This window comes from Pongo pygmaeus, chromosome 9 (assembly GCF_028885625.2).
Source record: "Pongo pygmaeus isolate AG05252 chromosome 9, NHGRI_mPonPyg2-v2.0_pri, whole genome shotgun sequence".
NCBI classification, from domain to species: Eukaryota; Metazoa; Chordata; class Mammalia; order Primates; family Hominidae; genus Pongo; species Pongo pygmaeus.
Window position 1 is genome coordinate 103,943,251 of NC_072382.2, and position 24,991 is coordinate 103,968,241.

At 40.2% G+C, this 24,991-nt stretch overlaps 1 protein-coding gene across 1 annotated transcript in view; it reads right to left on the reverse strand.

Annotated features, from left to right (window-relative positions):
- Positions 1-17,631: 17,631 nt before the first annotated feature.
- The window catches only part of TMEM123 (transmembrane protein 123), a 56,822-nt gene continuing 49,462 nt past the window's right edge, over positions 17,632-24,991 (reverse strand). The window contains exons 3-5 of the mRNA XM_054438653.2: positions 23,348-23,638; positions 22,974-23,127; positions 17,632-20,152 (exon numbers count right to left, since the gene is read on the reverse strand). Coding sequence (XP_054294628.1) covers positions 20,128-20,152; positions 22,974-23,127; positions 23,348-23,638 — 470 coding nt within the window. The 3' untranslated portion in view covers positions 17,632-20,127. The remainder of the gene's footprint in view (positions 20,153-22,973; positions 23,128-23,347; positions 23,639-24,991) is intronic.

The window sequence follows — 24,991 nt, forward strand, 5'->3', positions numbered from 1 at the left end:
AGTCGTTAAGTAAAAAATCGCATTCATGAGAAATTATTAAGTGTTTTTAAAATAATGTAATCTGTGAAATTTCTTTAGATGACAGTCTCTTGTTGCTTTGTATGTTATAGATACAATGTTGGATGAAAAGTGAATCCAACATTAATTTCAGAAAACTCTTAAATTAGATAAATAGGCATTATTTTCAGACAGTAGTGTAATTGCTTTGTTGCATAGGTGTTGATGGGGTGAGGAGGCATACAGGCAATGAATGGTTAGTACCTCCTTTCTGGGTCCAGTCATATTTGACCTTTCTTAGATCTCACTCTGTGGCAGACTTCTGAAGCCAGGTGGATAAGGAAGTCTAATAGTAAAAACTCTCCATTTTTCTTCTCACCTCATAATTCTTTTGGATTCCTTTAGAGAACACATGGGAAGAGTGAGTAAGAATTTCTGTATCCCCCAGTCTCTTCTCTTGCCTTTGTTTCCATCCTGATATGCTGATACATGTATGTAAGTCCAAATGCATATACCTAGCTTCAAGACCTCATGAGAGAAACTCTCCGGCCATTATGGAGGGAATATAAAGAGGGAATTCTTTCCCCCCCTCAAATTCAGTAGACTCAGAACAGTGTTAAAACATTGTTAACTTTTCTCTGCTTTTCATCCTGGACTTGTGATTGCTAAAGGGATAATTAGCTCCCTCAAGGAATCAAATTAGAAGTCCTTTAGTCAGAACAGCCCAATATATCTTAAGTCATAAAACTAATCCCCCTTGTTGTCACAGGATACTATTACATCTTTTTAAAAATTATTCTCTTTTTTCTTATTTTGCTTATAATAGCTGCTCTATCGAGGATCCCGTTTGCCAGATACAGTGCTAAATGCGTTAAACAATTGAGATATGCTGTAGGTTCAATTGTATCCCCCGCAAATTTGTATGTTGAAGTCCTAATTGCCAGTACCTCAGAATGTACCTGTATTTGGAAATAGGGCTGTTAAAAGAGGCAAATAAGGTAAAATGAGATTATATAGTTGACTGCTAATCAACATGATAGGTGTTCTCTAAGAAGAGGGGATTAGGATACAGATGCACAGAGGAGTGACTATGAAGACACCCAAGAAAGAGGCCTCAGAAGAATCCAAACCTGCCAACACCTTGATCTTGGACTTCTAGCTTCCAGAACTGTAAGAAAGTAAATTTCTGTTGTTTAAGCCACCCAGTCATTGGTACTTTGTTATGGCAGCCTTAGCCAAGTAATACAAACTGCCGTTAATAGATACTTTAAAGCACATTGGCTCTGATCCTTTCAGCAATTTTGCAAAGTAAGATTTGAACACAGATCTGCCTGGCTCCTTAGCTTGTGCTTTTTTAACAAACTGTCCTAATAAGCTATACTTACATTTTTAAAAGTTAACATGGGCTGCCATCTAGTATAACTGTAGCAACTTATGATTTTCATCTGTTTATAAAAGAGTTATCTTATTTGGCTTTATTCAGCTAGTCAGTTTAAAGACTTGTGTGTTTTTCACATTCAGTAAAAATAATGCAAAAAATATAACTAAACATATTGTAATTTATACTTTATCTGCTTGCAAAATTCTCACATGGACCTGGATTTGAGATTAGGGTTTTAGTCTCTTATCTTTTTTGCCCTCTTAATGATAATAATCAGTGTCCTAGCAGGTGCTCATTATGTTGAGCAGACAGATGAATGTCACATGCTTTGTTAGGTTTTTTTTTATTGCCTTCCATAATCCTTAAAACCGTAGGAAACATGCTGTCTCCTTTTTATAATACAAATGTGGAAATTGAGGCCCAGTGAAACCATGTAATTTGCTAGAGATAACAAGTGGTAGAGTGTGAATTGTATACAGTCCAGGTGGAAGTGGCTCCAGAACGTTTACATTTTTTTAAAAAATCTCTTGCTAAACCATACTTCAGTTTTTGTTTGTTTGTTTTTGAGATGGAGTCTCGTTCTTGTTGCCCAGGCTGGAGTGCAATGATACGATCTCACCTCACTGCAACATCCGCCTCCTGGGTGCAAGTGATTCTCCTGCCTCAGCCTCCTGAGTAGCTGGGATTATAGGCGCCCACCACCACGCCTGGCTAATATTTTTAGTAGAGACGGGGTTTCACCATGTTGGCCAGACTGGTCTCAAACCCCTGACCTCAGGTGATCCACCCGCCTCTGCCTCCCAAAGTGCTGGGATTACAGGTGTGAGCCACCGCATCCAGCCCATACTTTAGTTTTCTACTGTCTTAACTTGTGTTTGGATCTCTTTCTTCCCTGTCTTAACCTAAATGGGAGGAATTGTATGATTATTAGTTAGGCTTCTCCTTTGTTTCCCACATCTTTTCTTAAAAGAGCTCAAGTACCAGAGCTGAATAGTTTGCTCTTCTCAACACTAGTAACCTAAGAGACTCATTGCTTGTTGACTGCCATTCCATAAGTCAAAGGAAAACGAATGGTCAGCTTTAAAGACACACCTAAATTTTTTCTAGAGGTGTAACATTTCAATGAGTATCCCCTACTATATGTAAAAGAAACCTATCAGTACATAGTAGCAGTTCTTTCAACCCTTTTGGGTGCTCTGAAAAAATTAAAAGTAGAACTGAGATGCTGGCGGGGCACAGTGGCTCACGCCTGTAATCCCAACACTTCAGGAGATTGAGGCAGGCCGATCACTTGAGGTCAGGAGTTCAAGACCAGCCTAGCCAACGTGGTGAAACCCCATCTCTACTAAAAATACAAAAATTAGCCGGGCGTGGTGGCGGGTGCCTATAATCCCAGCTACTCCGGAGGCTGAAGCAGGAGAATTGTTTGAACGTGGGAGGCAGAGGTTGCAGTGAGCCAAGACTTCTCCACTGCACTCCATCCTGGGCAACACAGTGAGATTCTGTCTCAAAAAACAACAACAACAAAACTGAAGTAAGATGCTATTTGCTATTTTCACTGTGCTGACATTTGCAATGATTGGTGCAGACACAATGGTGGTCAGTGCACCAGCATTTAAGAACCACTGGTGTATGGTAAAACCATTAGCCTGATTAAAAGAACAAAAAATGAATCTAAGAAGCATTGTATTAAGGGAGAATACTTAGTCTTATCTGTTAGGTTTTCTTCAACATAGAAGGAACTCTTTTTGCCCTTGTGCTTATCATCTTGGTGCTTCTGGGAGAGAAGCATGGGTATGCCTAGTAGCTCAATCCCATCTTTCTTCTTTCTCTTTGGGAGGCAGCTTGTCTGAAGAGAGTATACTCCGTCCTTCTGTGATGTTGGCGTCACAGGGGCCTGTCTTAGTTGTTGAGTATTGCCAGTGACTGGTAAAGTTTGTTTCCTTCTAGCATTCATATTAGGAAATCTACACGAAAGCATCATCTTTCAGATCTTTTATCAATGATAAACATGACGTTTTCATTGTTACGTGATGACTCCTTTTATTGCTTCTAAACTTGCCTATAGATTCTTTTGCCTACTTGGTCTGTTGGGATATGCGTGATTATTCAGGGGAAGGAGATTTAGATAGCTTAGTAGAAATGGAAAGACTATGGTAATAATTGATTATTGTGCTAGGTCCTGTTATCTTTCTGGTATGGTGTCCAGATAGGCTTTAACCATCGAGTCCTTGGAGCTTTTAAGCCTTAGCAGCTCTGATAATGAAGGGTAATAGGTAAAGAGCCCTGAATTTCAATTCTAAAGACTTTGCCTCTAACTCTAATTCTGCCGTTTAATGAAGTCTTCGGCAAGCCGTTTACAACTGTTTCTGGTCTTCAGCTTTTCTGTGAGGGTGAATTTCTGCCCTGCTTATTCCTCACAGGGCTGTAGTGGGATCTAATGTAGAGCTGCACATGACTTCTGTGTTCTTCATTAGTGGGCTCTGCATAAAGACATTGTCATAGGTCTGATTCCCAAGTAGCAAGCATCCTGTTTCATATCAGACCTGGATAGACTGAGTCATAGCATTGTGTTCCAATCAGTTTTGTTTTGTTTTGTTTTAAGGCAAGGTAAATACTTTAGAATAGATATTTGTTGTAAAAGTTTCAAACAATCAGTATATCGGGTAAAATGTTTGAATCCCCTTTAATTTCTCCCCACTACTACTTTCAGTCCCCTCCCTGGTAGTAATCACTGTTAAATTTGCTATGTATTCAGTGTGTGGGGGGTATGTATATACACACATGCCTACATACATACGGTTATAGAGATGTTCTTAAGGTTACTTTTTCACTCAGTAGTAGGTCTTGAAGATCTTTATTTTTCCATGACAGTAAGCAAATACCCAATTATTTTTCTATAAATATAGAAGTCATAATTTCAGCTTCAAGCTACATGGACACTAAGATATTTTCTCTGTCCTATTTGATAATATAAAATCTCTTTATAGTATTTCTGACAAGTACATGTACAACTTATGTTTCAGACAGAATTCATTACTTCTTAAAAGTATCCATTTCGAGGCTATTTTGGTTGCTAGAGTAGTTCGTAGTACAGCACAATTCAGTATATTGGAGAATATTTTACACGCACAGAGGTGAAAAAACAGGATCAGGTCTAGAGATTAGTGATAGGTTTGGCAAAGTAAAGGCACAGAGGTGCAAAAGAGCAAGCATTGTCAGAGAACAGGGAGTTGTCCTATGAATTAAAACATACTACTCTTGTTTTACTGAGGCTTGGAGATATTTTAATCCAAAGTAGGAAATAAGTGCCATAAGAGAGGTTCAGATAAAGTGCTATGGGGACTTTTTTTAAAAGAATTTCAGATGAAATGGCATCTCAATTGGGTATTGAATAAATACGGTTAAAATATGCAAAGTTGGAGAATGGAGTTATAGGGAAGCATTTTCCAGGAAGAGGGAAAAACGAAGAAAGACAAAAATGCCTGAATCATTTTGCGAAAAGTAGTTGTAGGGTCGATGAAGGTGAATAATGGGAAACAAGGTTGGGAAGATAGGATGGGGACCACGCTTAAGAGGACTACAAATTATGGGTTTTGCTATCTAGACTTCTTTCTTTAGGTAAAGAAGAGCTGTTGGTTTTTAAGCAGAGGAGTTATATGATTTTAGGTATTATTCACAAAGAACAATGTAGTGGCAGGATTGGATTTCCATATAAAAGGGGTTTGGGAAGGCAAGTTGTTTAGGCTTAAAGCCACATTCATCAAGCACCGTTAGTATTTTGTTGAAGATTTTTGCATCTGTATTTATAACGGATATAGGTTTGGAGTGTTTTGTGGTATGTTTGTCTAGATTTGGTGTCAGGGTAATACTGGTCTCATAGAATGAGTTAGGAAGTGTTCCTTATCAGCTGATTTTTTTCCTTTTATATACCCTTGGGTGCAGAGAACTGGAGGTTCCTGGAAATTCCATTCCTGATCCCACAGCAAAGAAACAGGATAGAACAACATGTCCTGAGAGACCTTTTGATACATGCCTTCCTCTCAACTTTTTGAAGCAGCAGCACTAGCAGCAGAGAACAAGGAATAGAAGAAAAATAGAAAACGAACAGGTTTGAAGCGTGGTAAAAGTTCTATGTAAAAGAGTGGCACTTTAACTGGTTCTTAAAAATTTTTTTTAAAGTGATTATGATTAATGTTTTAATAGGGGAAAAGTCTTTGGGTAGCTGGGAGGTGATAAATCTAGTTATTTTTGTACAGAAAGGCCATCTTTTCCTGAGATGAGAAGGAAGAGGGTTAGGATGTGAAACAGGAAAAGTTCCCTTGTCCCCCTTGCAGAGCATGCGATGAGGATGACTCGCTTCTTCAGTGCCCCGCTGCTCAAACCTCTAGGGGAGCATACCAATGGGCAGGCTGTGGGGCTCTGACCCTACGGCAGTGTCTAGGGGTGAATTTTTACAGCTGAAACCCCAGTGGGCATGTGTTACAGGGTGCTCTTTTAGTTTAGGTGTCCATAGGCGGCTCGTGTTAGCTCAGACCCCTGCCTTATCTTAAGGACAGAGGGCTTTCTGTATCCCAGGGTTCTTGCCTTGGTGTACCAGAAGAACTGAATCACACACGGGCTTGGAGAATGAGTGCAAGCTTTTATTGAGTGGAAGTAACTCTCAGCAGATGAGGGAGCCAGAAGGGAAATGGTTTTCCCCTGGAGTCTGGCCGCTTGGCGGTCCGGGCTCTCCTTCAACTGCCCCAGCCAAACTCTCCGCCTCATTCCGCTGGTTGATGGCCTGCTGGTGTGCTGACGTGCTCCCCTCAATGTCCTCTCGATGTCCAGCTGCTTGTGTGTTCCTCTGCTCATGTGCCCCCTCTCGACATCCAGCTGCCTGTTTGTCTGCCTGTGGCGGGATTGATAAGGAATCAGAGAGACCGATGGGGTTGAGGAGGATATTCATTATTTAGGTACACTGGCACAGTCGGATTAACATCCAAAGGACTGAGCCCTGAACAAAGAGTTAAGTTACCTTTTAAGCATTTCTTGGGGTGGGGGGAGATCTGTGCAGGGGGAAGCATATTACAGAAGTGAGAAACAAAGACATTTAATTAATTGAGACATGCATTACATCATTTATTACTTTTCAAGGAAAAACATGTTTTATGACTTGAGTTTATCTGTCTATTGACCTTGCAGCTGCACAGCCAGAGAAACAGGGTCTTCACAATGCCTGGGAAAGGAGGAGAGATAAGGCTCACAAGCCACAGAAAAACAGGCAGTTAATTTTTAAAGGACTCCAGCTCTTTCTCTTTCTCTTTCTCTTTCTCAGGGGGAACTGGGTTTTCTTACATACAACTGAGTTTCTGCTTACACATTCTTTAATTTCTTTTAATTCCTGTTCCATGCCTGCTAGGGTCTCAGGGTTTTTATAGGCACAGGATGGGGCCGTGGCAGGCCAGCGTGGTCTTGGGAAATGCAACATTTGGGGAGGAAAACAAAAATGCCTGCCCTCACCTAGGTCCGTGGGGTTGGAACCCTAGCCAGGGACTGCGCCCTCCTCTACCCAGCACTTCCCTGCCCCACTTCCATATCATTTGAAGGGACCAAGCCCTTCCCTTTCCAGCACTTCCGTGGCCCCTTCCGTATCAGATGGATGGGTATAGCTGCAGGACAAGAGAAGGAAGCTGAGTTCTTTCTGTTCACAATAGAAATCTTCCAGGTCTTAATCTTAGATTTCCAACTTGTCTTCCTCTTTTTTGTGAGGTTGTCAGCTGCTTATATCCGGAGATGTCTGTTAAATTGGGTTCTAACCTCTACTACAAACCCACTAATCTGTATGATCACACTATAGCAGAGTAGGCATAAAATGTTTGTATTTATCAAACGTTTCATTTTAGTATGCATTATTTCTTCGGAAGTTGTTGGTTTCTCTGCACTCTCATACACAACATTTGCAAGGATCAAAAATAAACATTTATTTGAAGCATTTTCAGAGAATATAATGAAAACTGGTTTTGGCTGTAAACATTTAATGAAAATATAGATTGTATATACCATATATTGATTCCTTGCATAGAACAGAAATTTAGTTTTCCTATGAAATTAAATGAAATGAACCCACATGCGAAAGAAGCTTGATTCTGCTTTATAAAGTTCTAAATCAGGCAATACTAATCTATGGTGTTAAAAGTCAGTTGTTATCTAACAACTAGGGAAGATGGTTGGGAATATCAGGGGCACTTCTGGAGTGCTGGTAATGTTCTAGTCTGACCTAAGCGGGAGTTAGATAGGTTTGTTCACTTTGTGATAATTCATTGTGCTATGTACTTAAAAAAAAAAACTTTTAAAGTTGACAAAACTTTATTACATATTGTATAATATGTTTTGACATATGTATACCCTGTGGAATGGCTAAATGAAGAAAATTAACATGCATTACTTCATTTTCTTTTGTGGTCAGAATACTTAAAATCTACTCTCAACAGTTTTCAAGTCTACAACATATTGTTGTTAACTGTAGTCAGCATGATATTCAATAGATCTCTTGAATGTAATCTTCCTGTCTAACTGAAACTTTATATCCTTTGACCAACTCCCAGTCCCCAGAGCCTCTGGTAACCACCATTATACTCTCTACTTCTATGAGTTCAACTTTTTTAGATTCCCATATTATAAGTGAGATCATGCAGTATTTGTCTTTCTGTGCCTGGCTTATTTCACTTAACATAATGCCCTCCAGGTTCATCCATGTTATCACAAATGACAGGGTTTCATTCTTTTCTAAAGCTAAATAGTATTACATAGTGTATGTATACCACATTTTCTTTATATATTAATGAACATGGGAGTAGAGATATCTCTTCAACATGCTGATTTCAGATCTTTTAGGTAAATATCTGTAAGTGGGACTGCTGGATAATATGGTAGTTCTATTTTTAATTTTTTGAGGAATCTCCATACTGTAGTTTTGTTCCATAGTGAGTAGGCATATGTAAACTGACCCCCAAAAGCTGAGGAGCTGTGAGGGCAAAGAAAGAGGCTGACAAATCCAGTTTCTCAGAAAGAAAATAGGAACTTACAAATAGAAGCCATGTCTCCAGTGACTGTAAGATGGTGGATCCCTGTACTGTTACCCCCGAGACCCAGGGCTTTTCTATCATAAGGAATTTGCCTAAGGGCAAGATTTATGGTAAGTATGTGTTTATGAGAGCATCAAGATTGTTTTGACCTAAGGACAGGATTAACAGAAAGTATGGGAAAGTAGAAAACTTAGAGGCATTCCCGGAACTGGGGTTAATCAGGAGTCAACATGGCGGATTAGCATCCAATATGGAGTTGTTTTAACCACCACAAGTTTCCCATAATGCCTGTACTAATTTACATTCTCAGCAACAGCATACAAGGGTTCCCTTTTGCCTGAGTATGCACCAACACTTGATATCTTTCGTCTGTTTGATGATACCCTTTTTTTTTTTTTTTTTTAATTTTTATTTTATTTTATGAGACAGAGTCTTGCTCTGTCACCCAGGCTGGTGTGCAGTGAGTGGCATGATGTCGGTTAACTGCAACCTCCACCTCCCGGGTTCAAGCGATTCTCGTGCCTCAGGCTCCCAAGTAGCTGGGATTACAGGTGTGCACCACCACACCCAGCTAATTTTTTGTATTTTTTTAGTAGAGACAGGGTTTTGCCATGTTGCCCAGGCTGGTCTTGAACTCCTGAGCTCAGACAGTCCACTCACCTTGGCCTCCCAAAGTGCTAGGATTACAAGCGTGAGCCACCACACCTGGCTGATGATAACCATTTTTAACAGTTGTGAGATATCATGATTTTAATTTGCATTTCCCTGATGATTCGTGATTTACATATTTTCATGTATCTGTTGACCGTTTGTATGTCCTCTTTTGAAAAATGTCTATTCAGATCCTTTGCCCGTATTTTTAATAGGGTTGTTTTCTTACTATTGTTTCAGATCCTTATATATTTTTTAATATTAACCCCTCATCACATGTATGATGTACATACATTATTTCTCATTCTGTAAGTTGTCTCATTACTCTGTTGATTGAGGTGATAGGTTAGGTTGTTTATATCAGATTTTTCTTCTTTTTTCGACGTAGGCATTTATTGCTATAAACTTTCCTTTTGGATCTGCTTTTGCTGCATACTGTAAGTTTTGGTATGTTGGGTTTCCACTTTTGTTTGTCTCAAGAAATTTTTAAATATCCCCTTTAATTCTTTGACCCATTGGCTATTCAGGTGCATCTGTTTAATTTCCATATCTTTCTGAATTTTCTAGAATTCCTTTTAGGTTTCTATTTATATAACATTGTGGTTTGAAAGGTACCTGATGTTATTTCAGTCTCTTAAATTTATAAAGACTTGTTTTGTGGTCAAATATATGATCTCTCCTGCAGTATGTTCTGTGTGTGCTTGAGAAGAATTTATCCTGCTGCTGTTAGTTGGAATGTTCTGTATATGTCTTTTAGCTCCATTTGGTTTGATGTATGTAGTTCAAGTTTAATATATCCTTACTGATTTTCTGTCTGGATGGTAAGTCCATTGTTGAAAGTGGGGTATTAAAGTCCTCTTCAGCTGTGTTGCTCTATTTCTTCCTTCAGATCAGAAAGGAACGCTTTTTTTCTTTCTTTACATACAGTTTGACCCTTGAACGATATGGGTTCGAACTGCGTGGGTCTGCTTTTATACAGATTTTTGCAGTAAATACAATTGGCCCCCTGTATCAGCAGGTTTCACATCTGCAACCAAACCTATATAAAGAATATGGTATTCGTGGGATGCAAAATCTGTATCTGCAGAGTTCTGCAGGGCCAATTATGGGACTTGAATATGTGTGTCTTCTGGTATCTGCCAGGGGCCTGGAACCAGTCCTTCAAGATACTGAGGTACGACTGTATTTAGGAGGTCTGACATTGGGAGCATATATATTTACAATTGTTATATCCTCTTGCAGAATTCACCCCTTTGTCATATACTTACCTTGTCTTTTTTTGCAGTTTTTGAATTAAAGTCTATTCTATTTGATAAAACTATAGTGTCTTCTGCACTCTTGGTTTCTGTTTTCATGGAATATCTTTTTTCCATCCCTTGTCTTTCAAACCATGTGTGTCCTTGTAGGCAGCACGTAGTTGGGTCTTGTTTTCCTTTACCCATTCAGCTGCGCTGCATCTTTTCATATGAGAATGTGTTCATCTATTTTTTGTTGCTATGAAGGAATACCTAAGACTGAGTAATTTATACAGGAAAGAGATTTAATTGGCTCACAGTTCTGCAGGCTGTACAGGAAGCATGGTGCTGGCATCTACTCAGCTTCTGGTGAGGGCCTCATGGAGCTTTTACTCATGGCAGAAGATGAAGTCAAATGTCACATGGTGAGAGGAAGCAAGAGAGGGGGGAAGTCCCACACTCTTTTAAATAACCAGATCTCTCGTGAACTCAACACGAACTCACTTGTCGCCAAGGGGATAATGCTAAGCCATCCATGAGGAATCCACCTCTGTGACTCAAACACCTCCCATCAGGCCCTACCTTCAATAACGGAGGTCACATTTCAACATGACATTTGGAGGGAACAAATACACAAACCATATCAGAGAATTTAACCCATTTACATTCAAGATAATTATTGATAAATAAGGACTCACTACTGCAATTTTGTTAATTGTTTTCTAGTTGTTTGGCAGACCCTCTGTTTCTTTCTTCCTCTCTTGCTATCTTCCTTTGTGATTAGATGATTTTCTGTAGTGGCATGCTTTCATTCCTTACTGTTTACTTTTTGTGCATCTACTCTTGGCTTTTAGTTTGTGGTTACCATGAGGCTTATATAAAACATAACAGGATATTTCAGACTAATAATTTTCATTGCATTAAAAAAAAACTGTATACTTTTACTCCGTGCTCCCCATTTTGTTTTTGATGTCACAATTTATATTTTTATATCATATATCCATTAACAAATTATTATAGTTATTATTATTTTTTAAAGTTGTGTCTTTTTTTTTTTTGAGACAGAGTCTCGCTCTGTCGCCCAGGCTGGAGTTCAGTGGCACAATCTCAGCTCACTGCAGCCTCTGCCTCCCGGGTTCAAGCGATTCTCCCTAACTCAGCCTCCTGAGTAGCTGGGATTACAGGTGCCCGCCACCACACCCGGCTAATTTTTGTATTTTTAGTAGAGATGGGGTTTTGCCATGTTGACCAGGCTGCTCTCGAACTCCTGACCTCAGGTGATCTGCCTGCCTTGGCCTCCCAGAGTGCTGGGATTACAGGCGTGAGCCACTGTGCCTGGCCTAAGTTGTGTCTTTTAGCATTCATACTAATGATATAAGTTGATTTGCAAACCACCATTATGGTATTAGAGTATTCTAGAGTTGACTATGTACTTACTTTTTAACCAGTGAATTTCATATTCATGTTTTCCTGTTAATAATTAGCATCCTTTTCTTTCAGCTGGAAGAATTCCCTTAACATTTCTTATAAGGCAGGTTTAGCGGGGATGAACCCCCACAGCTTTTGTCTGAGAGTCTTTATCTCTCCTTCATTTCTGAAGTAGGGCATTGCAAGGTAAGTGCATATTCTGCTTCTCTTTGTTTTTAGGGGGCCAAAGCTCTGTATTAATAATAGCCTTAATGTAGTGGTTTTCTCAAATGCTGGTTGTTTTTAGGTTGTAGTAATGGTGTACTGTGTGTGTGAGCAGGCTCACTTTCTCCTACAGAGATGGGAAGGTGGAGGTGTTGGGAGGCTAGGCTTATCTCGTTCTCCAGAGCTGTGTACTTCTGTCAGCAGGAATTACATTGGGGAATTACATTGGGTTGTGCAGTTCACTCTACGGGCCAGTAGGTGGAGCTTGCAGGAAAGAGACGGCCAAGCACTGTCCAATGGTGTCAGTAGAAGTGATGGGCCCTGGAGGTTGACCTCCCAGCCAGTAGCTGGCACTTGCAGACGCCAGGTAGTTGAGATGGTGTAAAATTTTTACTTGGCCTTTGTTAATCAGGAGAGGTATTAGAGTTCCTGGGCAATGAATGGGCCCATGGGGTTCCCAGTGGTCCCCATCCTGGCTCTGCTGCCAAGGTGGCTGGCAAGCATCTAGGGTCAGCTTCCAGGCCACTGGGGCAATCTTCCAGAGAGGCCGGGAGGTGCCTCTCCTGTGCTACAGAGCCCATTCAGGGGAATTGGGACAGCCCAGGGTTTTCACTGTACCACGTTGCAGTGGGACCCACCCAGCTCCCACACCCCTGAGCTGCTAGGTCTCCAGTATCTAGCTGTCAGCAGCAGAAGAGAATGGTTATGCTAGTTCCAAGCCAACTGCATTCAAATTGCCTAGCCACAGGCCATGTGACTCCTTGGGGGCAGAAACCATGGTTATTAGGCCATACCCTTTCTGGTTTAGTCTTATGGAGGGCGGGCCACCATGCTTCCCTGCCACTGCATGAACCCACACCATGCTCTTCTTCTGTGTGGTTCTGACAGTGGGGGCTCCTACCCTGCTTGAGATCAGATCATAAATCTCCATGCTTCTGGATGGTGTGCTTGAGTCCTGGGGAACAAGTACCAAGTCAGCAGACTTGTCCACTGGCCCCTTGGGCTCAAGTACCAGCTGTGATAGGGAGGAGCAAATTGCCCCCAGGCTGCCAACAAAACACTCACATGGGGCATTGGTGGCTACACTGTGGGGTCAGGTTCCCCCTGTCCCCTCCCTTCCCAACAAGCTATGGGAATGGCCAGGCAGGCAGTCTTGGGAGGGATGAGCAGGCATGGGGCATGCTCAGATGTAGCCTGTCTTTGTGGCATATAAGAGTGAGAGTGCCTGGGCCCTGTTCATTCCCTGGCCTGGCAGACAGCAGCAGCAGCTGCAGCAGCTTATGGCATGACATAGAGTCTTGGGGGTTGGTGCCCAGAGTCACGCTTTGCTTAAGTTGTCCAGCACATAGAAGCCTTTGGGGTTCTATATGAGTTCAAGTGACCTGTATGTGTGTGGTCACCCTAGCTCCCTCTGCCAGTCTAAAGGTCTGTGGGGTCATGGAACTCTTCTGTAGTGAAGATCTCAGAGGCCTATGGCAGGAATGTGGTACCCCAGAGTTCCTTCACTCACTCTTTCCTTGGGTCCTGGTCTGGGGCCAGTCCTGGCACTTGGTGATGCCAAGCACACAGTCCCATTACTTCCCTCTTCAACCAGTGTCTCCCATCTTCTATTGAATTTCAGTGTTCTCTTTTTTTCTTTTTGAGACGGAGTTTCACTCTTGTTGCCCAGGCTGGAGTACAATGGCGCGATCTCGGCTCACCGCAACCTCTGCCTTGCGGGTTCAAGTGATTCTCCTGCCTCAGCCTCCGAAGCAGCTGGGATTGCAGGCATGCGCCACCACCCCTGGCTAAGTTTGGTATTTTTAGTAGAGACAGGGTTTCTCCATGTTGGTCAGGCTGGTCTCAAACTCCTGACCTCAGGTGATCCGCCTGCCTCGGCTTCCCAAAGTGTTGGGATTACAGATGTGAGCCACCGCACCCAGCCTGTTCTCTCTTAAAAGATCTGTTCATGTGATTTACTCAATATTTTGGTTCCTCTTTGTGGAAGAGGCACATCCTAGCTGCATCTAGTCAGCCATGTTGAACCTGGTATCTTTATTGCATTTTTCATTTGTTGTACTCTGCAGCTATGGAACTTTTTTTATTTCAATCTATTAAATTTCTCATTTTGTTTTCCTGATTTCATTGAATTGTTCCTCTGTATTTCCTTGGTTTGCTGAGCTTCCTTAAAATGATTACTTTGAATTATTTGTTATGTAGTTTGTTGCTCTCCATTTCTCTGGCATTAGCTACTGGGAAATTGTGTTCTTTTGATATTGATGTTTCCTTGGCTTTTCATGTTTCTTTTTACCTTATGTTGATGTTTGAGCATTTGGTGCAGCAGTCACCTCTTCAGACTTTTCAGGCTGGTTTGGTTAAGGAAAGACTTTTCCTGTGAGTGGGGGATGTAAGGGCACTGGCTGGGTGAGGTGCAGTGATTCTGGCAGCTGTGAGGATGCAACAGTGTAGTCTCCTTGTAGCTCTTTCAGCTGAGATCACTGTTGAAAACTGCAGGGATCCTCAGCAACCAACACTGTCAGTGTTTGAAGCAGTGGTAAGGGCTGTTGGGGTGCTCGGTGATGATGATTGTAGGGTCCTCTTGATCTCTCTTTCCCCGACCAGGGAAGTTGTGGCTAAAGGGATCTTTCTTGACACTTGGTCTGGCATGCAAGCCCACTTGAGGTGGCAATGGAACTGGTGTCTGATGAGTGATGCCCACAGAGCAGCATGTGTAAAGGGACTATAGCTCTGGGGTGGTAATGGCACTGGTGCCCAGGGCACAGACACCCTGCTCACAGTTGATAATGGTATGTGAAGTATGGGAGCTTGTGAAACAGGCAGAGACAAGAGCACAAGTGTGCACACAGCTACAGCGGCTTTAGTGTTGAGGCAAGGCCTGGCCCTCTATGATGACTGAGCTGGTCTCCAGGGTGTAAACAGAGAAACCTTGGCTCTGGGGCCCAGGGTGCAAACTCCCTTACTATGGCAGTGGCTTTACTGTTTGCAGTATAGGTGTGCACAGCCCAGCCTTGGAGTCAGGAACTGGAGCATGGGCTCTCAATGGCAGCTGAGTTGGTGTTTGGAGTGTGGACATGCAGAGAGATTTTGGCTCTGGAGTGCAAACTAGCTTGCTATGGCCATGGCTGTTGGTTACCTTTGTGGCAAAAGAAGGTGGTATCCTCTGTAGAGCAGGCCACATGACTGATACTGATAGCGCCTGCCTTTCTTCTTAGCCATCTTCTGGTGTCTCAGGAATTCTGATCTCATAAGCAATTTTTTATGTGCATTTTTTCTTTTAATTCTCCACTAGGTTGTTGCACATTTTTTAATGGGCCCTTGAGGCCGGGTGCACTAGCTCATGCCTGTAATTCTAGCAGTTTGGGAGGCTGAGGCAGTAGGATCGCTTGAGCTCAAGAGTTTGAGACCAGCCTGGGCAACATAGTGAGGCCCTGTTTCTACTCAGAAACAAAAACAAAAACAAAACAACCAAAAACTTAGTCAAGCATGGTGGCACCTGAGTCCCAGCTCCTTGGGAGTCTGAGGTGGGAGGGATCACTTCAGCCCAGGAGTTTGAGGCTGCAGTGCGCTATGATCACACCACTGCACTCCAGCAGAGGCAACACAGTGAGAGCCTGCCATTCATTAATTCATACATAGTAACATACATACATATATTAAGACAATTGCCCTTGAGCCCTCCAGGGCTGTTTTGGTTTGTGGATAGCAGTGTATATTTGTTTCTTTTGACGGGGCATGAAGGCTGTTATCTCCTACTCCACCATTTTGGTGAGGTCACTTGCCAAAATTTCTATATACTTCTGATTTGTGCATTTTTTGGTAGGTATAACGTAATTTTTAAAAAGTGATTAGCTGAAAGTTAGGAGGGCCTTTTTACCCCCAGAACAGACATCACGTTTATTACATAACTCTCATACCTATGGACTAAAAGCAAGACACATACCCACACCTAAAGTTGTTGGGGGAGTAAACTGTGCCCATTGTGAAGCCATAGCAAAGTGACGAGGGAGGCCGAATTGTGAACGAATATCGAAAGAGGGTACTTTTTTTCCCTTGGGTATCAGAAAATTGGCTTTGTCGGGATTAATAAGACTTTTTAAAAGCACTTGTGCAAGGCAGTATCCTAAATAATTTACATGAAGTATCCTATATAATCCTCATGCAATAACCCTGTGCAGTAAGTACTGTTACCATCCCCATTTTACAGATGACATGGAGGATAAGAGGAGTAACTTACTCAAGGTCATACAGCTAGTATATAGTAGAGGAAGCACTTAACCCCAAGCAATCTGACATCAGGGCTTGACTATAGGAGGGTACTTAAAATTTTTTTTGGCTGGGTGCAGTGGCTCACACCTGTAATCCCAGCACTTTGGGAGGCTGAGGTGGGTGGATCACCTGAGGTCAGGAGTGCGAGACCAGCTTGGCCAACATGGTGAAACCCCATTTCTACTAAAAGTACAATAATTAACTGGGCGTGGTGGCAGACACCTGTAATCCCAGCTACTAGGGAGGCTGGAGCAGGAGAATCACTTGAACCTGGAAGGCGAAGGTTGCAGTGAGCCAAGGTCATGCCATTGCACTCCAGCCTGGGTGACAAGAGCAAAACTCAAAGAAAAAAATTTTTTTTTCTTAAGACAGCATCATTTTACCTTGGTTGTCTTATAACAAATATTGAAATCCATTCTCAGATATGAATTCGATCTAGTTTGTTTGTTTGTTTGTTTGTTTTGAGGCGTAGTCTTGCTGTCACCCAGGCTGGAGGGCAGTGGTGTGATCTCGGCTCACTACAACCTCCACCTCCCGGGCTCAAGCAATTCTCCTTCCTTAAGCCTCCCCAATAGGTGGGATTACAAGCACACGCCACCACAGCCGGCTAATTTTTATATTTTTGGTAGAGATGGGGTTTCCACATGATGGCCAGGCTGGTCTCTAACTCCTGACCTCAGGTGATCCGCCCGCCTCAGCCTCCCAAAGTGCTGAGATTACAGGTGTGAGCCACTACACCCAGCCTAAATTATATCTACTTTTAAAGAAGAAAAAGACTGTTGAAAATACCATGCTATACACTAATGCATTTGTAACTGATTTATCTAGAGAATGGTAGATTTTCTACCATTAGTATACCAATTTTTAAAATTCTGTCCAGCAGAATAAAGCAGCAGCTGCAAATAAAAATCCTTTGAGTAGTGGTTCTCAAATTTTGGTGCACATCAGAATCACATGGTAGAGTCATTAAAATAGATTGCTGGCCAGGTGCAGTGGGTGAGTCCTGTAATCCCAGCACTCTAGGAAGCCAAGGCAGGAGGATTGCTTGACGCTGGAAGTTTGAGACTAGCCTGGGCAACATAGCAAGACCCCGTCTCTACAAAAAATATTTTAAAAATAGCTGGGTGTGGTGGTGCATGCCTGTAGTCCTAGCTACTCAGGAGACTGAGGCTGGAGGATAGCTTGAACTGAGCCAAGGGGTTCAAAGTTATAGTGAGCTATGATTGTGCCACTGCACTCCAGCCTCGGTGACAGAGCAAGACCCTGTCTCTAAAAACACAATCAGATTGCTGAGCTCTACCCTAGAATTTCCAACTCAACATATTTGGGTTGGGGCCAAAGAATTTGCGTTTTCTATTTATCTTGAGTTTAATGAAATGAAGCAAAATCACACACTTAAAACTTTTAGAAGGAGAACAATTTTATTCTAAAAATAGATCTTGGTAACAATGAAATACCAAAAGCTGGTCATTATAATAAAAAGAAAAGAAGAGTTTAACTTTTTGTGAAAATACAAAATTATCACTATAATATACTGCCAACTGTTTATCTGTATTTGAATTATTCCTTTCATGGATTATTCAAGGAAATTTTAAAATTGGCTTCTTGCCTAGTACTTATACATCTGGATTGTTTTGATCTTCAGATAAAATACATTCTCAAGGAATGCAAGCAAAACTGAGCATTTTCTTTATGCTTAATATGGTCCAAAGCAAAATATTTTTTTGCATGACCATTTCCTTCAATTTTTATAGATAACAACAACAAAAAAACCTGCATTGAAAGTACTGGTATTTGAAAGTAACAAATTATACTACTTATATACAGAGAAAAAGACGTAACTAAACTACTTCAAACCCAATGCAGAGGAAACTTTCAAGGCAAATGATGACTTAGTACTTAAAAAGTGGTTTTTCTATCTTCAAAGTGCTAAAGAAACAAGTATTCAAAAAGAAACTTCAGGTCGGTCTACAAAGTTCTGACTGACTTGAAGTAGTGAAATACCAAGAATGCAGTGAACAAATTTAAAAGGCCTTCATTAGAATGATGTATATCTTAACTACATTTTGCAAAGAAATGAAGCAATGGTTGCATAACCAGTCAGGGCCAAGTTAGCAACATACAACTCAGCCATCAGCCCACATCTCTTTCAAACTAAACGTATTTTTCAGAAAATTTCCTCCATACTCTGTGTGTTACATACATCCAATCATATCCATATTTTGGATAATTTTTTTCTATATTCATCAGATTATTGGTTAAAATGCACAGCAAGTAGAAATGATCCATTTCAAAATTCTTAATATCTAGCATTCTCTGCAAAACAAAAGCTGACCACAACACAGTCTTATTGTATTCCTATTAAATGTAGGCGCGTGTTCATTAGGACATCTGAGCTGTTTTTAGGACCTTCAGAAACTGGTGTGATTTACTTTGGCCCTCTAAGATAGAAATGCGATCTTAGTATTTACTGTGACTACATACCTTTTGTTAAAACTTGACCCTGAGTTTTGAGTGCTGGAATATAAACTGTAAAATGGAAAACACTCCAAAATACATTAGCTAATATTGGTGTCTCTACAATACTGTGCTTTTTCTCTCCATTAACATAATGCATCTGAAAGTACTTCTCCTTCAGCATGGAGTAAGAGGAGGGATTTGAGGGAATATCCAAATCAGGAAGGAGGAAATGTCCTGTCTAAAAATTCCTCTCAAAACTTTCTAAGAATTTATTCTAAAATATGTTGGTGTTTTAGTATAAAAATGTCATTTCCCCAAATCTCTGAGTAATATCGACAGTGCATAAAAGAAAATACAGCATTTTCATCCTGCAGGTTTAGTAGCCTGGGGGGAAGTCCCACATCCCTGGCTTAATAAACACAGCATTACGTAAGCTATAGTTTTGACTGTATAGAATTCTAAATGTTCTTTTGAAAATCATACAAGGGGTTCTTTTTCTTAAAGTTAGGTGTGTTTACACTCAATTAAAAATTTCTAGATATTGAAAGCAGCTCTACAGTTCTTAAAATATTCACGAAATATAAAATTAAATTAAATGAACTAAAGTAACTTCCAGTGGTGACAATATTCTCACAGTAGCAAATAATCTAACTTCTAGGAGGTTTTTTTCCTATAATGCCAGGATTATTTAATACTGACAACTAAGTCTTTAAAACATTATTATGTTAAACACTGCAGTTTACCTAAATTACACAGAGAACAAAAATTACATCAACATTGAAAGCTCAAAAGAAGTTAATAAAAATATGTGCTCCTTAATGCTCCAATGGATCCCTAACAGGGCTAAGCACAGCTATTATTTTGGGTTTCATTTGAAAATTTTCTCTTTTTCTTGGAGTATTTTGTTTCTAGACCAACTGCTACAGTTTAAAGCACAAAAAATGATGTTTTTCTTAAATTATGCTTCAGATCTGGTTTACTTGATTGTATAATTTCTGTGTGGCATTAGTAATTAGGATATATCCAGCTCTGAAAAGCACTGAAGTTCTTTGTGTGAGCTACAAAAGATACCCAAAATCCTGAGTGCTGTGACAAACTCCTTATTTGTATGCCCAGATGGCATTCTGTCTTTCAATTACTGGTCATATGTGACCAATGCCCCCCACCCCAGCCAAAAAAAAAAAAAGATAGTACTTGTCTTACTATGAACTTGCTAAAACCAATGTATTAACGGTCTGTAAGATCCAGATGTTTATTTCAAAACCCAAACCCTTATTACCTTGAAGAATCTTTACATATTTACGTAATACACTGTACATTATATGCATGGCCTGTTTATACTATTTTCAAAAAGAATATTGTTTTAAACTATTAATAAACCAAAATTAATTGATAGGACAGCATCAATCTGTCTTCCTTCCTTGGTCCATGGGTTTCCTTAAATGATGGCATCATGTTCATCTCTGTAATATATTAAAAGTTACAATTACTTTGTTTTGTTATTTGTCAAATCTAGTTATGTTCCTATTTGTTCGTAAAGTAACATTAGAACAATTTCAAGCTGCACAATCAAATTGTCACTGTTCTGTGTAAAACTCCTTAAGTATCCAATATACTGTAGTGGTTATAAAGATCTGGGGGTTAATGGCATGGGGATCTACCATCTTGTCTTGCTGCAATCACAGACACAGACATAGCTTCTAAGTCCCTATTAAATATTTCTTTGTAGCTGGGCATAGTGGCTCATGCTTATAATCCCAGCACTCTAGGAGGTCAGAACAGAGGATCACTTGAGCCCAGGAGTTTGAGACCAGCCTGGGCAAAACAGTGAGACTACCATCTCTATAAAAAATTTAAAAATTAGCCTGGTGTGGCATTGCATGCCTGTAGTCCCAGCTACTCAGCAGGCTGAGGTAAGAGTGACCCATGATCGCACCACTTAAGCCCAGGAGGCTGAGGTTGCAGTGCCCCATGATCGCACCACTGCACTCCAACCTGGGTGACAGAGCCAGACCATGTCTCCAAAAAAAAAAAAAAAAGAAGTTTGAGAAACTGGATAAGTCAGCTTCTTTTCCTTTGGCCTTTTAGCTTCCTCAGACTTTTAAGGGTAGGTTTGCCCAAACCTGCCCACTGCAAAGCACTCTGTTTAGTCATGGTTTCTTTTATGGATTCTTTCATGTATTGACCTTAAAAAAGAATGTTTCTGAATATGCCTTTAATCTGACAAAACACCACCTTGATATTCTTTTAAAATGAGTTTGAGCCTACAGCCACGCCAGTGTGAATGTGTCTGATCTCATGTGATCATGGAAGCTAAAGTGAGTTTGATATGATAAATATATGCAACGTAACTTTATTTAAATATAACTTTTAAAAATATGTTCTTAAGGCCAGACATGGTGGCTCATGCCTGTAATCCCAGCACTTTGGGAGGCCAAGGTGGGAAGATCACCTAAGGTCAGGGGTTCGAGACCAGCCTGGCCAACATAGTGAAACTCCATCTCTACGAAAAATACAAAAATTAGCTGGGCGTGGTGGCAGGCACCTATAATCCCAGCTACTGGGGAGGCTGAGGCAGAAGAATAGCTTGAACCCAGGAGGCGGAGGTTGCAGTGAGCCGAGATCGTGCCATTGCACTCCAGCCTGGGCAACAAGAGGGAAACTCCATCTCAAAAAAAAAAAAAAAAAAATCTGTTCTTAAATTATCATTTTTGTTTAAGTATTAGTAATGTAACTGTTAGATCCAATTTTCATTTATGATGCAATGTTTATTTAGAGCTTATGTCAATAACCTGAAAATCTGGGAAACTTCCATGTTCTTATTTAGTACTTCTTACAAATCTATCAAGAAGTTTGATTTACTTTTATGTGTACTGAATCATATGTAGTGTCAAAACTGGAATATTCCCTCCAATGGCCTATTCCAACATTTCCCAAAATGTGTTCCACACAATACTAGTTCCAAGAGATAGACCAGTGTTAGCTCCCATTGAAGAGGGGCAGGGGGAGGGATTTATTCATTCAACAAGTATTTTGGTTACAAATTTGGGCAACAGTTCATACTGTATTCCATCCTGGAAAATCATAATGTATATCAACATTTTAAAGGCGTAGAGAAGTCTTATAGTAAACTGTCTTGGTTTACTTTAGTCAACTGAACATTTCCCAAACTTTTTGATATACGAACTCTGTGTGTGGGACACATGTATGTCAAATGTTAACCCACAGGGCAAATTTTGGAAAACAGTCATCTGTTCTATATTTATATACATTAAGAATAAAAAAAAGTGAATTAGCTCTTACGTATATGCAATGGAATGAATATTTGTGTCACCCAATATGAATATGTTGAAACCCTAATCCCAGTGTGATGATATTTTGAAGTGGGGCCTTGGGGAGGTAGTTAGGTCGTGAGTGTGGACCCCTCATGAACAGAATTAATACCCTTACAATTAGAGGTCAGAGAACTAGCTAGCCTTCTTTCTGCCATGTGAAGAAGGCCCTTACTAGAACTCAACCATGGTGGCACCCTGATCTTGGACTTCCAAGCCTCCAGAAGTGTGAGAAATAAATGTCTGTTGTTTAAGGCACCCAGCTGTATGATACTTTGTTGTGTCAGCATGAACTAAGACAACATGTAAGACTCAAAAAACAAAAACAAAAAGGACTATTGGAGCAACAAAAGTTTGGATATATCCTCAAACCATCAGACCTATAGAGCTACATGTAGAGTAAACATGGTTTGTTGATTAGGTCTTGTTGATAATGCACATCTAAAGAGAGTTTTGCTACAGGTAAAATGATAAATTATATTATTTATACTAACCAGTCATTTAAATTATCAGGGATAATGAGGCTGTCAGAGGAATTTTTGTTTGTCTTTGTCATGGAAAACAAAAGCCATGGTTTTACCGAGGATGCTATTTAATACCACAACAGACACAGACATATTAAGTCAACAGCCTGCTGAGAACTGGTATTTCTTACAATTATTGGTATGAGTAAGTGAAAATTTCAGGGTGGGTTAACTTTGGTCTCCTGTAAAGTGTGTTTGACACTAGTAAAATTTTTTAAAGTACATATATCCATTTTCATTTGCAAATAATTATAATCACAAGCTTGTACATAAACAATTTACTTTGGGCCAAGAGGGTTAATGGGAATATAACTCATAAATCTATCAATTATTCATCCCTGAGATGAGCACTGGCTTGATATTCTATCATAATTAAAGATGTGCACCAACAATTTTTTTAAAAAAGTCCTGGCCATTCAAAAACTTACATGGTTCTATACCGAATGCCTCTTCTTGAGTAATACATTTTGCATCCAATGTAAAGAATAGATAAAACTCCCAGCGTTAATACAATACCACCAACAAAGCTCCCAGTATCAAATTTTGATCCTTTCTTCGCTTCAGAATGCATAGTTGTTGTGACTAGAACAAAACAAAAAAGGGCTTTAGTGTTATTATTATTATTTTTTTAACAATGTAATTAAAGCTCTCTGATTTTCTGTGTTAAGAACATTTAATTAGGAATTAAGGGAAATCTAGGCATATAAAGTTTCTATATTATTTTTGCCAGACAGAATAATGACTTAAATGTGGCATTTAACTACTTGCAGCATAGGAAAAAAAGGTCAGCTTTAATACATACTTGTTACTGATGAAGAAGCAGATGTCACTGAACTATTGTGGGTTACAGTCATCGTGGATGTTGATATCTGAGATGTGTTCTGTGAAACACTTGTTGTTTTGGGTGTAGACTTTAAGGTGGTAGAAGTCATATTTGTTGAGACCATTCCTGGTGTTGTTGTATTAGATGCCGCTGTGGGTTTCATGGTGGTGACCGTCGTATTGCTGGAGTCTGAGGCAACTGAAGTTGGTGGTTTCACAGTACTGTTGGAAGTTTCATTTGTATGGTCAGAAGGCACATGTTGGAGAGTCTCTGCAATAATATCAAGAAACATTAAAATCAGAGCTATGATTTAGGGAATAAGATCCCATTTCACTGAGACTTTCATGGTCACAGACAAAGCAAGAGATCTTACAAATACAGCAGCATTTAACATACTTAGCCCATTAATACTTTGCACTATACTGCAATAAAATGTCTCAAACTAGTAAAAGACTCAACAGAAACCAAGTCTAAATTTATATAAAGTTAGAAATTTTGGGGAAGATATGAAGGAAAAAAAAACCCAGAAGATTGAGTTCCCTCAGTGCAGGGACATGTCTTAATCATCTCTGTCTGAACATCTCAACATAATTCATATCACATAATAGGCTTTCAACAAATACCTGTTGAATGGATGGATAAACTAATGAATATAAAAATGGTTTTTAAATGTCCAGTTCTCTGCTATACCTTCTAAGGGGCTTTGAGAACAATAAATCAGTAGCTGCGTGTTTCTAACCCTCCTGGTAGAATGGGAAGTGCAAGTGAGTTATTCTTTGTAAGAGTAAAGCCAACTTCCCGCTACGCATCAGGAAGTGAAATACCGTCACAGAATGTGGCTAGCTGTCATACTGGTAATAATGATTTCCCATAGTTGGAAGGACAGTTCTAAAACTATCTGTGAAAGTTTTAAAAATCCAAAAGCCAATTTTGTATGAAAAGAAAAATTAGTCATATAAAATACACAACTCAAACAATACCTTTGCTCATACCTGCAACTGAGTTTTTCTTTTTTGGGGGGTATGATGTAAACAAAAACAAATAGGTGTTGATCTTGTTAATGCTCCTTCTTTTTTTTTTTTTTTCCTGAGATGGAGTTTCACTCTGTCACCCAGGCTGAAGTGCAGTGTCAAGATCTCAGCTCAGTGCAACCTCCGCCTCCCGGGTCCAAGTGATTCTGCTTTGGCCTCCTGAGTAGCTGGGATTACGGGCGCCTGCCACCATGCCGGCTAATTTTTGTATTTTTAGTAGAGACGAGGTTTTACCATGTTGGTCAGGCTGGTCTTGAACGCCTGACCTCAAGTGATCGGCTCACCTCAGCTTCCCCAAGTGCTGGGATCACAGGCATGAGCCATCATGCCCGGCCAATACTCCTTAAAATAAACTTCGATTACTTTTGTTTCCATCCAGTAAAGGTTTCCTTCTTTTTGCATAAAATATGGCATATAACCAGAAGCAAACCCTTCTGTGTTAATTTTATTTCATACTGCATCTTCTTTTTAACACCACAATTTAACATTTACAACTATAGGTACCTATTAGGATACAATGTCTAGGGAATGAAAGCTTTTAATATGTCTTTGTTCATTTAATATGATGTAATATGTTTCTGTATTCATTTCC